We start from the raw sequence: 13357 nt of genomic DNA on the forward strand, positions 1-13357 counted from the left end.
GGTCATCTCTCTGGTCTTCGTTAATGGCTTCCTCGGTAAGTTCTTAGTTCCCTTCTTTTTTCTATTTTTTTTTTCTTTTCTAAAATTCTATATATTTGCTTACCCTCCCCAATCGATGATTGGAGCTTAATGCAGTCCCTTGAAGAAGCAGATTAGCAGTTTTAGTTGTTGCTTTTTTGTTTACGAATGTATATATGGGAAATAGTACTAATAGAAGCTAGAGCTACAGTGCCGAGTATGATTAGCCATTTTTCCATCTTTGATCATTTTGTACATGAATGAATGTATGTATGTTTTGGTGTGAAGAACGACCTTCTTGCATTTAATATTGTAGTTCCTTACCTTTATCAATAATTGTAATTTTTTTTCTTGAAACTGGTAACTGTTATCAATAATTCTAGTTTCCCAAATATACATTCATAAATGAGGAGATAAATAGTAATAATATATTAACTCGATAGGATTATTAAATAAAGATTCAATCAATCTGTTACAACTAATTGTACTCTTTATATACATCGTTTATGCAACCATGTTCTTCTCTATGTTGGTTTTTATAGCTTGTTATATACAGAAGTATAAATGTTTACAACACTTTAAAATACAGTAACTTGGTAAAGGAACAAAACTTGTCTACAGAACTGTTTATTTTTTTTAAGTTCTAACAAAATTCTTACTTTTTACTATTCAGTCTCAACATTCAGTAAAGAAGTATTTTACCAAAGTACCGAAATCCAGTGTAGCTTCTTCTAGTCAACCTAACCAGGAAGCAAATGCCCACCATTCAGAAGTACCATTATCTTCTTCTCAAGAATTTGATTTGAGTACTTTAAATTATGATCCGGGTGAAAGAACCCCAATCTTGTACTATCATCCAAACCATCGTGATGTTATTAGAAGAGCATACCTTATTAATGGTCCTTGTCAACCTCGATTGCTTCAAAGATGAGTATCCTCAAACGAATATTTCGGATCAATGCGTCGTTTTAATTCGAATGGTTTGATGATGTATATCATGATTGGTTGGAGTATAGTGTTAGTAAAGATGCAGTCTATTGTTTGTATTGTTATCTATTTAAAGGCTACAACACTAATCAAGGTGGGGGTGAAGTATTTTCAACTATTGGGTTTAAGAGTTGGCAGAAAAAGAAGAATCTTGGAAAACATATTGGTCTACCGAACAGCCCACATAACCAGTCAAAAAAGAAATGTCAAGATTTATTGCGGGTACAACAGTCTATTCATTTTGCACTTGAGATGCAATTTAGTGAATTTAAGCATGCATATTAGGTCCGGTTAAGTGCTTCAGTTGATGTAGTAAGACTTCTTATAACTCAAGGATTTGCATTTCGAGGTCATGATGAATCTAAATCATCACTTAGTAGGGGTAATTTTCTTCAAATTCTCTCATGGTATGCGAAAAAGTGTGATAATATTCGTGATTATGTACTGGAACATGCTCCTCAAAATGATCAAATGACTTCTCCAATAATTCGAGAAAGATATTGTGAGTGCTTGTAAGATAGAAACAATTAAAGCTATTCTTGAGGAATTAAATGGTCTACTTTTCTTTACTAGTTGATGAGTCTTTTGATGTGTCACGCAAGGAGCAAATGGCTATTGTCTTACGATATATTGATAGAAATGGATTTGTGATGGAGCGGCTTCTTGACATTGTTCATGTTCAAGATACTAGTGCTTTATCTCTAAAGAGGGCAATTGCTAATTTACTTGCTCAACATTCCTTAAGTCTATCATATGTGCGTGGACAATGTTATGATGGGGCAAGCAATATGCAAGGTGAGATCAATGGCCTTAAAATGTTGATTAGGCAAGAAAGTAGATCGGCCCATTCCATTCATTGTTTTGCTCATCAACTTCAACTAACTCTTGTTGCGGTCTCGAAAAAATGTATTCAAGTGGGAAAACTTGTAGTATTAGTTTCAAATATTTTGAATGTATTGGGATCTTCTTTTAAGCGTATGGATGAATTTCGAGATTCTCAAAAAGAAAGAATTCAAGAGGCATTAGATTTGGGTGAGCTTACAACCGGTAGGGCTTGAATCAAGAACTCGGTCTTTCAAGAGCTTGTGATACGCGTTGGGGATCTCATTTTAAATCTTTCAACAATTTTATTCTTATGTTTGGCTCTATTCTTAATGTTCTTGAATCACTTGTTCTTGATGCACGATTATTGGATGAAAGAGCCAAGGCAATGGGATATCTTGAAGCTTGTCGAACATATGAGGTTGCGTTCATGTTGCATTTGATGAGTGATGTTTTAGCAATCACAAATGAGCTTAATAAATGCTTACAAAAAAAGGAGCAAGATTTGGCAAATGCCATGCTACTTGTTGAAGTAGCAAAAATAAGGTTGCAAGCGTATAGGGATGAAGAATGGGATTCTCTTATTGCTAGGGTGTCTTTATTTTGTATCAAGCATGACATTTTGGTACCTAACTTTGAGGAGCCATATGTTAGCTCTTTAAGATCACAAAGGAGACTTGGTGACAATAAAGTCTCACATCATTATCGTGTTGAGGTATTTTGCAATATTATTGATTGGCAACTTCAAGAACTTAAAGATCGTTTTGGCGAAGCGACGACTGATTTGCTTCATGGAATTTCTTGTTTGAATCCAATTGACTCATTTTCAAGTTTTGACATCAGGAAAATAATGAAAATGGCTAAATTATATCCTGATGACTTTAATGAATTCAATATAGGTTCTCTTGAGAATCAACTTGCAAGTTACATTATTGATGTTCGTGATGTTGATGAAAGGTTCTCCAATCTAAAAGGGCTTTGTGATCTTTCAAAAAAATTAGTACAAACAAAGAAGCATTCAAATTATCCTCTTGTATTCCGCTTAGTGAAACTTGCTTTGCTTCTGCCGGTTGCCACAGCATCCGTTGAAAGAGCCTTTTCAGCAATGAAGTTTATCAAGAATGACTTGCGGAGTCAAATGGGTGATGATTTTTTTAGTGGTTGTTTGGTGCCTTATCTAGAAAAAGATATATTTGATAATGTTTCTAATGATGCTGTTATTAAGACATTTCAAGATATGAAACCTCGTAGAGTACAATTGTAAAACTCCATGGTTCGTATGTAGTCTAACTTAGTTTCCTTGTTTTTGCTTCAAAAGCTCACAAGCTTTTGCTTTTGTAATATGGCATCTTCAAGTTGCCTTTGTTAATGGAAACTTCTTACTTTATTAGCTTTTGCTTAGTTTGTTAGCCTTTATTGAGGCATTTTATTGTGACTTGTGAAGCTATTAATTATTGTTTCTCGTCGCATATCTGTCGGACTTTTATGTCCTGTCTTGTGCTTGGTTTTCCGTAGAAGTAATTGATTTTGTTGGGCTGCTTTACTTTGTTAGTTTTTACTTAGTTTATGATGCTTTTAGATTGGAAAAAATAAATTTTCTTTTTGAAAATTCTACATGGATGATGAATATTGAACTTTGATCCGACCCGTTTTTTTTTCCTGATCCGACCTGCTCTTTTGCCAATACTAGCGTGCTTATTTTATTTTTTGAACCCCCTGAATGGAAATCCTGCCTCCGCCACTGATAGCAAGTACATATTACTAGAAACTAAGTCACATTATTACGAACCTATATCATCAATTACAATTTTTTTTTTTAGTTTTATGATTATTTTACAAGATATCTTCATTTTTTACACACAAGAGATCTAAAAAAAATACATAAGAGCTCTAAAAAAATCATTTTCTTCTATTCAAATTGTAACAGGACAAGAGACTTCATTTCCTCAATTGTGAGTGATAGTAGGATTATTAGAGATTAAATGAAAAGTGAAAAATATGGGTGAATTTTATACATTTAATAGTCTATATAGTTTTGAGTCTTTTGACAATTGCAAACGTGAATTCAGCATGTCATGTAAGTAGAATTAATCATTTAAGTTTTGAGATCAACAGAAAACTTCAGAATCGAGAAGGGGCAAGGGCCAATAGCTACAATTAGATACTAAAGAACTTTTAAGAAAACATGACACCCAGGACACATGAGGGCAAGTCACAGAGAAGGACAGATAAAATTTTAGGTTGACAAACTTCTGAAAAAGGGGTGTACATGATATTTTAGGCGAATCCATAAAATTAGAGGGAAAAGTAAACATAACACAAGTTCACATGATACATACGATTTTAGGCTGGATAATGACGTAGCCCAAAAAACAAGTATGTCAAGCTTGTACGACCAAAGAGAACAATACGTGTCATAAGTTTGGGTTCTGACAAATTTGATATAGAGCAGAACACTCCCTTCCGAGAGACAAACTTCAATAAAGACGCTGAGTCCCTAAGTGGGTTGTACGTGACATGGTCCAAAATGGAATAGTTGATCCTCATATTCCACTACCTATACAAAGAAAGAGAAATTGTATTGGAAAAAGAAAAAATAAGATGATATATATGGACTGGCGAATTACTTAAACTGTCATTATCTTCGATCTTTTTTAATTGATTAGTTAGTTTGAAGCGAATCATGCTTAAATGAAGTTGAAAGCAAATACTTTCAATACTGCCTTTGCGCAGAGGACAACAAAATAAACAAGAATTAATACTTAAAACACAGAAAGTATTGATTTGTTATTGTCATTATTATTATTTAATACTTTATTCATAATGACCGCCTTATTAGGGGGTTAAGAAAAAACTAATTTCATAGGTGACATTCTCGTAGCTCAGTTGGTTGGCTGGCTACCTGAACTCTCACCTTATTGGTGAGGGTTCGAATCCCCACATTGTAATCCCCTTCTCCATTTCTCCTTCCCCTACCCCCTATATAATAAAAACAAATTTTAAAAAAAAAATATTATGGTACAGTACCGAGTAAGACTAATTATATTAAATAAAGAAGTACTTATTAAGTTAGGCGAAAAACATTTAAGCAAGCAAGCTAGCTCTTACTAATATCAACTTTTTGCACCTGTTTCCCTTCATGCAGACGGATCTTTAATTTTTGTCCCTTATATTTGTGGTCTTTAATGCTGTTTATTTAATAAAAATGTTCAGATATGTTTCGTTCTATATAAGTTCTGTAATATATTTCTTTTTTGAAACTGAACTTTCGCCCGGCACAAGTTTTGTAGCAATTAAGTTATCCGACATAGATTGTGTAGTATTTTTCAGATTATGTTAAGTGTTGAAAGTTTTGCCTTTTCCGTCGCAACTTATCTGGATGTGATCATACATATGCCGAAGCTAAATGTTAACTATGCCGACCGAAATCTAAACAAATGCTTTTTTTCAGATTACGTTGAATGTTAAAAGTTTTCTCTTGTCTGACATAACTTGTGGGATGTTATCTCGAAATTAAATGCTAACTATATCAGCTAAAATTTAGTTTATGACGTGTCAAAAATACTAAAGAACAAAAATTAAAAGACCACAAATTTGAGGGATAAAAATTAAAGACCATCCCAAAATAGAGACATTTGTGCGAATAACCGTACTACGGTAATATTCGTTCTTCTTCGGTTTCGGTCATTCGTTCATTGGGCCAAGGTCATTAGGCCAAGGGCTAAAGGCCCAGAGGAAATAGTAATAAGGATGCTAAGCGAGATGCATATTGATCCAGAAGGTCCATAAAAATTAAAAAATTCCGGAGAAGAAAATAAGTGGTGAAACTTAATGGAGATGCGGGTGCCGATCCCCGTACCTCTCGCATGCTAAGCGAGCGCTCTACCATCTGAGCTACATCCCCACAATGTTAACTGAATCATCTCCATTAGATATCTTTTGTGTCATATACTACTTATCCATGAATTATAATGCAATATTATTTATGTATGTGTGGAGATTAACTAATAAGGAGGAATTGTTATATGAAGATTGCTTGTTTTAAGGGATTTTCCCCCTTAGTTACTCTTATATTAGGGAAAGGAGAGTGATGAGAAGAGGGGCAATCCTTTCGATCATTTAATTCGCTCCAACATATAGGCACTTTACTAGCTTAGTCTAGACTTCTAGCCTTGAAAGTGAGTCTTTAATTGCTAGCTCATGCATTCTTATTTCATGCTATATCCCACATAAAATATTACTTGTACATAATATCCTGCAAACTTATGTTGATATTAGCGATGCAGCGTTTACTGAGGCTAATCACACATTATATGAAGTTATTATTTGTTTCTTGTACGACCAAACTAATATTATATAACTTTTTTTTTTGTACAACCAACCAGATATTATGTAACTTATGCTGTAATTATTTTTGTTATGCGATAAGCCTATAGGTGATCTCATACAAGAATTCAAGGACAAAACTCACTGTAGATGTTACAACCACCATAAAACAAAGAAAATTAGCTCCTGAAGTAATCATGCCATTCTTCAAAACTTTGAAGTAATTCCGCAATGATTCCTCAAATTACAATCAGCAGACTCAGGCTACAAGAAATTGGCTAAATCACAAAAGAACTACTCCAATATATTAACACCCTACTTAACATGTTACTCATTAGTTATAGACACATAATGTTTATATGTATATTTGTGTCCTCTATTAATTCCTAGTGTTAAATTATGAGTGCAACTCGCGGTATCTGCCAATTTCCCGAGACGATTTTTTTATTGCATTAAGTTGACCATCCTGCCAATGATGCCAAGATGGCAGAGTAATTGTGAAGTCCCTGTCTGAGTCCTGGGAATTCAGTCAACTATGAGATACCATACTGTCTTCTCTGCAACTCTTTGCACGTTAAAAGTTAAAATAATTGCTAGCCTTTTTTGGATTGCAAAACGGCAAGGACAGGCAGAATTAAACAAGAATTGGTTTGAGCTATTGTTTGATATTAAGAACAAACAAGTAGAAAAGAATTGAATTGTTTGTTCTAAGAATTAAACTTGTACTAATATTTTCTAGTTGTATTCGCATGACATGGCATGAGATGAGTTTAAATGGAGTGACATGATTAATGATGGTTCATATAACTGATCTCAACTTGTTGAAGTTTAACATATTATTAAAACTTGAAGCAAATAGTTGGATTTTCAGGACATCCATAACCCATATGACGTTGGTCTAAATCTGTAAGTTTACATCATTCACATAAATTTAGTACTTACACAAACACACTGCTAGCCACTGCAACTTATTTTATAACACAACAGGAATACTGCATTTCTACAAATAAGAAAATTTTGCAAAACATAATTATAAAAACTAAAATACTTGTTGGCTCGATATGATTAACTACGATAAGTTGTCAAGCCTTTTTTGGTATTACTTTCAAAGAGTAGTGTTTTCTAGCTGTTACTCCCATGCTTTCATTCATATTAATAGATTTAGGAGAGACACCATCGGGAAGCTCCCATTCGAATTCGTGAAGCAACGATCCCAGAGCGAAATGCATCATACGATGGCCTAAAGGCAAGCCAACACACATTCTTCTTCCTGCACCAAACGGGATTAGCTCATAATGCTGACCCTTCACATCCAATTTCGAGCCAAGAAACCTCTCGGGCTTGAAACTCATAGGGTCATCCCAACATTCAGGATCTCTTCCAATCGCCCATGCGTTTACCAAGACTTGAGTGCCTTTAGGTACATCGTACCCCATGAATTTGGTATCTTGAATTGTCTCTCTTGGGATCAAGAAAGGAAGAGGAGGATGTAAACGAAGTGATTCTTTGATTATAGCTTGCATATAAGGGAGATTGTCTATGTCACTTTCTTCAAACATCCTGTTTGGTCCTACTACTTTTGATATCTCTGTTTTTACTTTGGTCATTTCTTGTGGGTGGCGCATGAGCTCTGTTAGTGCCCATTCTACGCTGCTGCTTGTCGTCTCTGTACCGGCTAAAAACATTTCCTGATGTTTCATACATATGGAATAGTTTTAGTTTTATACACCGTCAGTGCAAACAATTTTTTGAACTCATGGAACAAACTCAATTTCATGGTATAAAGTACTGACATGTACTGCAATATGAATACTAGCCAGAGGTTAATACTAAAAGTAAGTCTTAGTTTTATCTCTTGACCCCTAATGGAACTCTAGTCGTAACCCTTGATGGACACATTTAGACATTTTTCTCAAATAATTTGGGCACATGTAGTGTAATCTACTTATATCACACAGGAATTCTGTTACTGATTAGGGCAAATACAAAAATTTGCTAACGACAAGGTATGAACAGACCAAAAGCAAAAATTGAGAGTAAAATTAAGCAATTTCGAATAGTACAAGAACAAACCTTTTCCCAAAGCAAAACAAAAACAAGATAAAACTTAAACTAATGTTTCGATCAAATTAGTCCTAATTGTTTGAACCTATTTTAAACTAATTTTTCAATCGAACTAGTCCTCATAAGTTGAACCTTTTTCCAAAGCAGGAAAAACAAGATAGACCAACTTTTCAATTAAATTAGTCCTCATTATAAGTTGAACCTTTTTCCAAAGCAGAAAAACAACATAAAACGTTAAACTAATTTTTCAATCAAGTTAGTCCTCATACGTTGAACCTTTTTCCAAAGCTGAAAAACCAAGATGTGAACTTAAACTAACTTTTCAATCAAATTAGTCCTCATAAGTTGAACCTTTTTGAGAAAAAAAAAAAAAAAAAAAAAAAAAAAAGGTAAAACTTGAAACTAATTTTTTAATCAAATTTGTCACCATAACTATAGTGGGACAATAGTAGTAGAAGATAAGAATAATAAGATATGAAGATTGAGGAGTAAGGACCATATATTATTTCCATAGCAGAACTGAATTTTATGCTACCACTTATTGAAATGAAAATTAATGTTGAAATGAGAAGTTTAGAGATTTTAAGAACTTACCAATATTAACACTTTGATCTCATGTTCTGATAATTTAGCTGGTTCATCTTTTCCAGTACCTTCAAATTCAAGCAACACATCCAAGAAATCTTTTCCCTTCTCGGCACCCTTCTTTCGTTCTTCTTCGCGTTCTTTGAGAAAAATAGACGCGATTTCCATCGCCTTTCCCATATCTCGCGTCATTTTCTTCTTCAAATTTTGTAAATCAAATCTTTTAAATATTGGAAATATGTCAGAAACATTACTAATACCTGCCCATTCCATGATTCCCTTCATGGCATTGAAGAACTCCGAGGCCTCCTCGGATTCTGGATCAGCCAAGTCTTTCGACAGAATCAAATTTCCTAGCATATTAAACGATGCTAGGAACACAAAACGTGTTACCTCAATCCCAGTCCCCTTTTCAGCAGAATTCGCTTCTTTCTTTATCCATTTTAACATATTATCCACACATTTTCGTCTAACTTGCACTGTTTCACTGATTTTTTTGTGTATAAACATTTCAACAGTACATATCCGCCTTTGAAAGCGCCAAAACGAGCCATATGGGGCTAAAGCCATAGACCCTTGATAGTAATTATGTGCTAAATTTACATCAGGTATGTATCGATCCGCAAAGGAAATATCATGGTTTTTGAATAATTCTGCTGCAGCTTGAGCTGTTTGAACAACCATAATGTTGAATGAGGTGCCAAGTTTTAACCATAAAACAGGACCATATTTCTGTTTTAGACCTGCCATTCTTTTGTACGGCTCGGTTCCTAGTTCAAACATGTTACCAAAAATTGGTAATCCTGGTGGTCCTGGAGGTAATTTGTAGGAACATTTAGTAGCTTTTTTCTGAGAAAATAATAGTATGAAAGCTGGTAACAAGATGATTGCAGGAAAAAAGAGATAACTCCATTCTAGTTCCATCTCTCCAAGAACTTTTTTTGGTGACTTACTGGTTTGTTATAAATCGTGTAATGGAAGCTCTTATTTATAATTGTATATTGCTTCTCATTATCTCTTAATCTCTTATATTATTTTTTGTTTTAATTATCCCCTGAACTTGGTGATTTGATAACCTTTTAATTTTTAACCCTTGGACGAGTGAATGCTAACTTGCCAAAAAGCCAAATATAAGTAGTAATTAGGATTAAAAAAAAACACAAATGTGCACAGAATAAACAAAGACAGTTCAGGGGTCCCCAGCAGGGTGGAGTTAGACATAGAACTACGGATTCGGCCGGACCAGTAGCTTTAATTCAAATTAGATATTTGTATTAAGAATTTACTAAATATATACAAAAAATAAATTTAAAACTCAATTATTAGCATTTGATGTCGTTGTTCTCAAATTAAGAACCCATAAATTTTAAATTTCGGGTCCAGAGCGACGGCTGAAAATATATTACTCTCTCTATCCCATATTACTTGATCACTTTCTCTTTTACACGCCCTTTAAGAACTCATAAATAAACTTATATTTTTACCACATTATCTTTATCTCTCTCTAATTAATTGTACTCTAATCAATATTGATTACTTTAGAAAACAATTAATATTAAGGGCAAAGTAGAAAAAACTTAATTAATTCTATCTTGATTTGGTAAATAGACAAATATTTAAAGACGGATATTTATAATAATGTGGACAACTAATACGGGACGGAGGGAGTATGTCTGTATCAATAATTAGATATGACCTTTGGTTTTTCTTTTTAAACTTTAACCCTTGTTACTTGTCCGTTCACTTTTACTTGTCCAATATTTTAAAAATAAATTTTTACTCTTAGCATATTAAGATAATACAATTTCTTTTCTCCTATTTTATCCATAATATTAAATATTCACTTCAAATCATTTTTTAAATTTAATAAAAATATGCATCAATTAATATGAATATATTAATAAATTATATATTTTATTTATTATTTTTTAAGGGATGTGCATACTCAAAAGTGGATAAGTAATAGTTTAACATTTTTTGTGCCTCAAGAATGTCTAGTCATTGATTATACAAGCATAAACTATGTCCACTAAACGTGCTTTTTTGTTTCATACACGCGATTGACTTTATCCATTTCGTCTTATTATCTCACATCATGACAAACAGTACTTTGTTGTTTCGTGACACAATAATTGCGATCACTAAAGTAAAATGATTAAAAAAAATGCTGCACATTGGTCTCCAGTTGGCCCCTTGACATTGGTGTATGATACAATTAGATAAGCACTAAAATTTCTTAAGTTTAAATCCATTTTTGCATTGCAATTGCAATACTTATAATACTTCTTTCGTTTCGGCGGCGTAATTTGATTCATCGTGAAGTATAATAAGAAAATGAAAGATTTAAAAAAATTGTGATCTTAAATACTATATTATAACATGCATGTGACAACTAAAAATTTTCGTTAAAAATAAAATGAAAAATTTAAAATTAAATTGCTTTTAAATATAAAAATATATCATCTCTTTTAATTGAATCAATAATAAAAAATAATGTAGAGCAAGTAAAGCGTGGCGATGACTTTCAATTTCAATGGGGAAAAGAGAAAAGTAAATTGGTCGGCAAGGTCAATCAATATCCCCTTTGATCTTGTTAATAATGTGAAAAAACATACTCAAATACTCGAAGATAATTAATACGTGAAAGATAAGAACTCTTTGAAATAATTATATTCGTGTGTTCTTGGCAAAGCTCAAGAATTTGCTTCTAGATTATGCGGTTCCTTTTTTAAGTAATGTTAGGATATTAAACTTGTGTTGCATATGAGTTGTTTTAGATGTCTGTTAGTGCAGTTAAGTGATGGGAAAGAGAAGAGAAGTCAAGTTTGAATTGTAACCTAAAAGTAGGTGTACAAAGTAAACCGACAAATCGCATTAAACGATAAACTGAGAAAAAAATTCGACTAGTGGTTTGGTTTGACTTGATTTAGTGTTGAAAAAAAAATCTGATCATAATTGGTTTGGTTTGGTTTGATTTTAACTAAAAAAGGTCAAACCGAACCAAACCAAACCGACATTATATGTATTCAATTTTTAAAATATTTTATACATAAAAATATTTATTTGTAATGTAATTTATAAATATTTCTTAAATTTTTTCATAGTTTTTTTTATCTATTATCATATTATTCAAGATTGAACTTAGAATTTTGAATGTCAATAAGTTTTATACCCTATGGATGTTAGTAACTCAAATAAAGTCCAAACCAAAACCAACTCAACACTAATGCTAACAAAAGAAATTCAATTTACCACTAGGAATGACAATAATGTTGGATATCTATTCTTTAGTTTTGCATAATTGATTAATAGAGTGAAAATACATAACTTAAGTATTTTTTTCTTTGTCATGTAATTTTTTTTTTTTTAATTCCAAGTCACCATTCTAAAAATAGCAAGAGGACGCGAATTTCTATTACTCTCTCCGTATACTTTTACTTGTTCACTATATTAAAAATAATTTTTTTACTTTTACTTGTCCATTTTAGCATATCAAAGAAAGACAAACTTTTTTTTCTTGTTTTATCCTTAACATTAATTACTCATTTTCAAATCATTCTCCAAGTCCAATGAGACTATACACCAAGTAATATGAGTATTATAGTAAAATACATACTTCATTTATTACTCCCTCCATTCCATAATAAGTGGTGTTTTAGGCATTTTAATTTTTTTCAAAATAAGTAGTGCTTTAGGATTTTAAGAAGACTTTGGGCATATTCTTTCAAGATTACCCTTATTTAAATAGTCAAGATTCACTAACTACTTTTTTTTTTCTAGAAAGTAGTAAAACTTGATTAGGGTAAGTTAGTAAAAACACTCCTACTGTTCTAGGAGTGAGCAATTTCTTAAGAGGCGTGCATGAGCTTAAAAAGTCACTTATTATGGAATGGAGAGAGTAACTCTTAAGGGGCATGCAAAGTCAAATGTGAACAAGTAAAAATAAATGGATGGAGTAAAAGTAAATTTTGAGCAAGTCGTAGTCTATTGCTACGGCCTACGTATGTGTTTAGCTATATAAAGTTATTAAAATATTTTGAATATAGCAAGTTATACGTGCTGATTTATTTCAACTAAAATATATTAAATTGATAGCAAAATGTACATTCAATCTGTTACTTGTATAATTATTTTTAAATTAAAAGTTAGGAGCACATTACATCCTCAATATATTAGGTCAGAGTTTATCATTCACTATAAAAAATAAAAATAAAAACAAGATTTGTGATGGAAGAATTCAACACAACCGTACCATCACAGTGGAGCTAGAGATAGTACTGGTTACGAGTTCAGCTGGACCCATTAATTTTGACTCAATTTTTTTTTGTATATTAATTGAGAATTTAATAATTTAAATGGAGTAAAATCCCGAATTCATAAGTTCCAAACTTGACTTTTTTTCTAAATCATTTCATCACACAAATTCAACTTTGTGACGGATTTGTAAGAAAAGATTTGCCGTCACACGTAAGTCCCTCCATCATCAAATTAGCTAAGTCACAATTTAGACGTCAGTGTATTATGTTGTTTGACATTGTGATTCGTCTGTCAATAA

General features: G+C 32.5%; 2 protein-coding genes across 2 annotated transcripts; one reads left to right on the plus strand and one right to left on the minus strand.

Annotated features, from left to right (window-relative positions):
* Window positions 1–2140: 2140 nt before the first annotated feature.
* On the plus strand, window positions 2141–3091 carry LOC132048634 (uncharacterized). Its single transcript, XM_059439340.1, has one exon. It carries the CDS (start codon window positions 2141–2143, stop codon window positions 3089–3091), a length of 951 nt encoding a protein of 316 aa, XP_059295323.1.
* A 3880-nt stretch (window positions 3092–6971) lies between these two features.
* LOC132049470 (cytochrome P450 76A2) lies at window positions 6972–9775 on the minus strand. The gene is made up of 2 exons (XM_059440285.1): window positions 8812–9775; window positions 6972–7841 (listed from the first exon to the last, which is right to left on the minus strand). Exons 1-2 carry the CDS (start codon window positions 9724–9726, stop codon window positions 7236–7238), a joined length of 1521 nt encoding a protein of 506 aa, XP_059296268.1. The 5' UTR covers window positions 9727–9775; the 3' UTR covers window positions 6972–7235.
* Between the last annotated feature and the right edge of the window lie 3582 nt (window positions 9776–13357).

The sequence above is a fragment of the Lycium ferocissimum genome, chromosome 3, assembly GCF_029784015.1.
Source record: "Lycium ferocissimum isolate CSIRO_LF1 chromosome 3, AGI_CSIRO_Lferr_CH_V1, whole genome shotgun sequence".
Classification (NCBI taxonomy): Eukaryota; Viridiplantae; Streptophyta; class Magnoliopsida; order Solanales; family Solanaceae; genus Lycium; species Lycium ferocissimum.

Excerpts from the sequence above, each read along its gene's own strand:
- LOC132048634 (XM_059439340.1), top strand. The coding sequence starts at position 2,141 with ATGTTTGGCTCTATTCTTAATGTTCTTGAATCACTTGTTCTTGATGCA.
- LOC132049470 (XM_059440285.1), bottom strand. The coding sequence starts at position 9,726 with ATGGAACTAGAATGGAGTTATCTCTTTTTTCCTGCAATCATCTTGTTA. Across the intron at positions 7,842-8,811 it reads AGATCAAAGTGTTAATATTG|GAAATGTTTTTAGCCGGTAC; the intron begins GTAAGTTCTTAA and ends ATGAAACATCAG.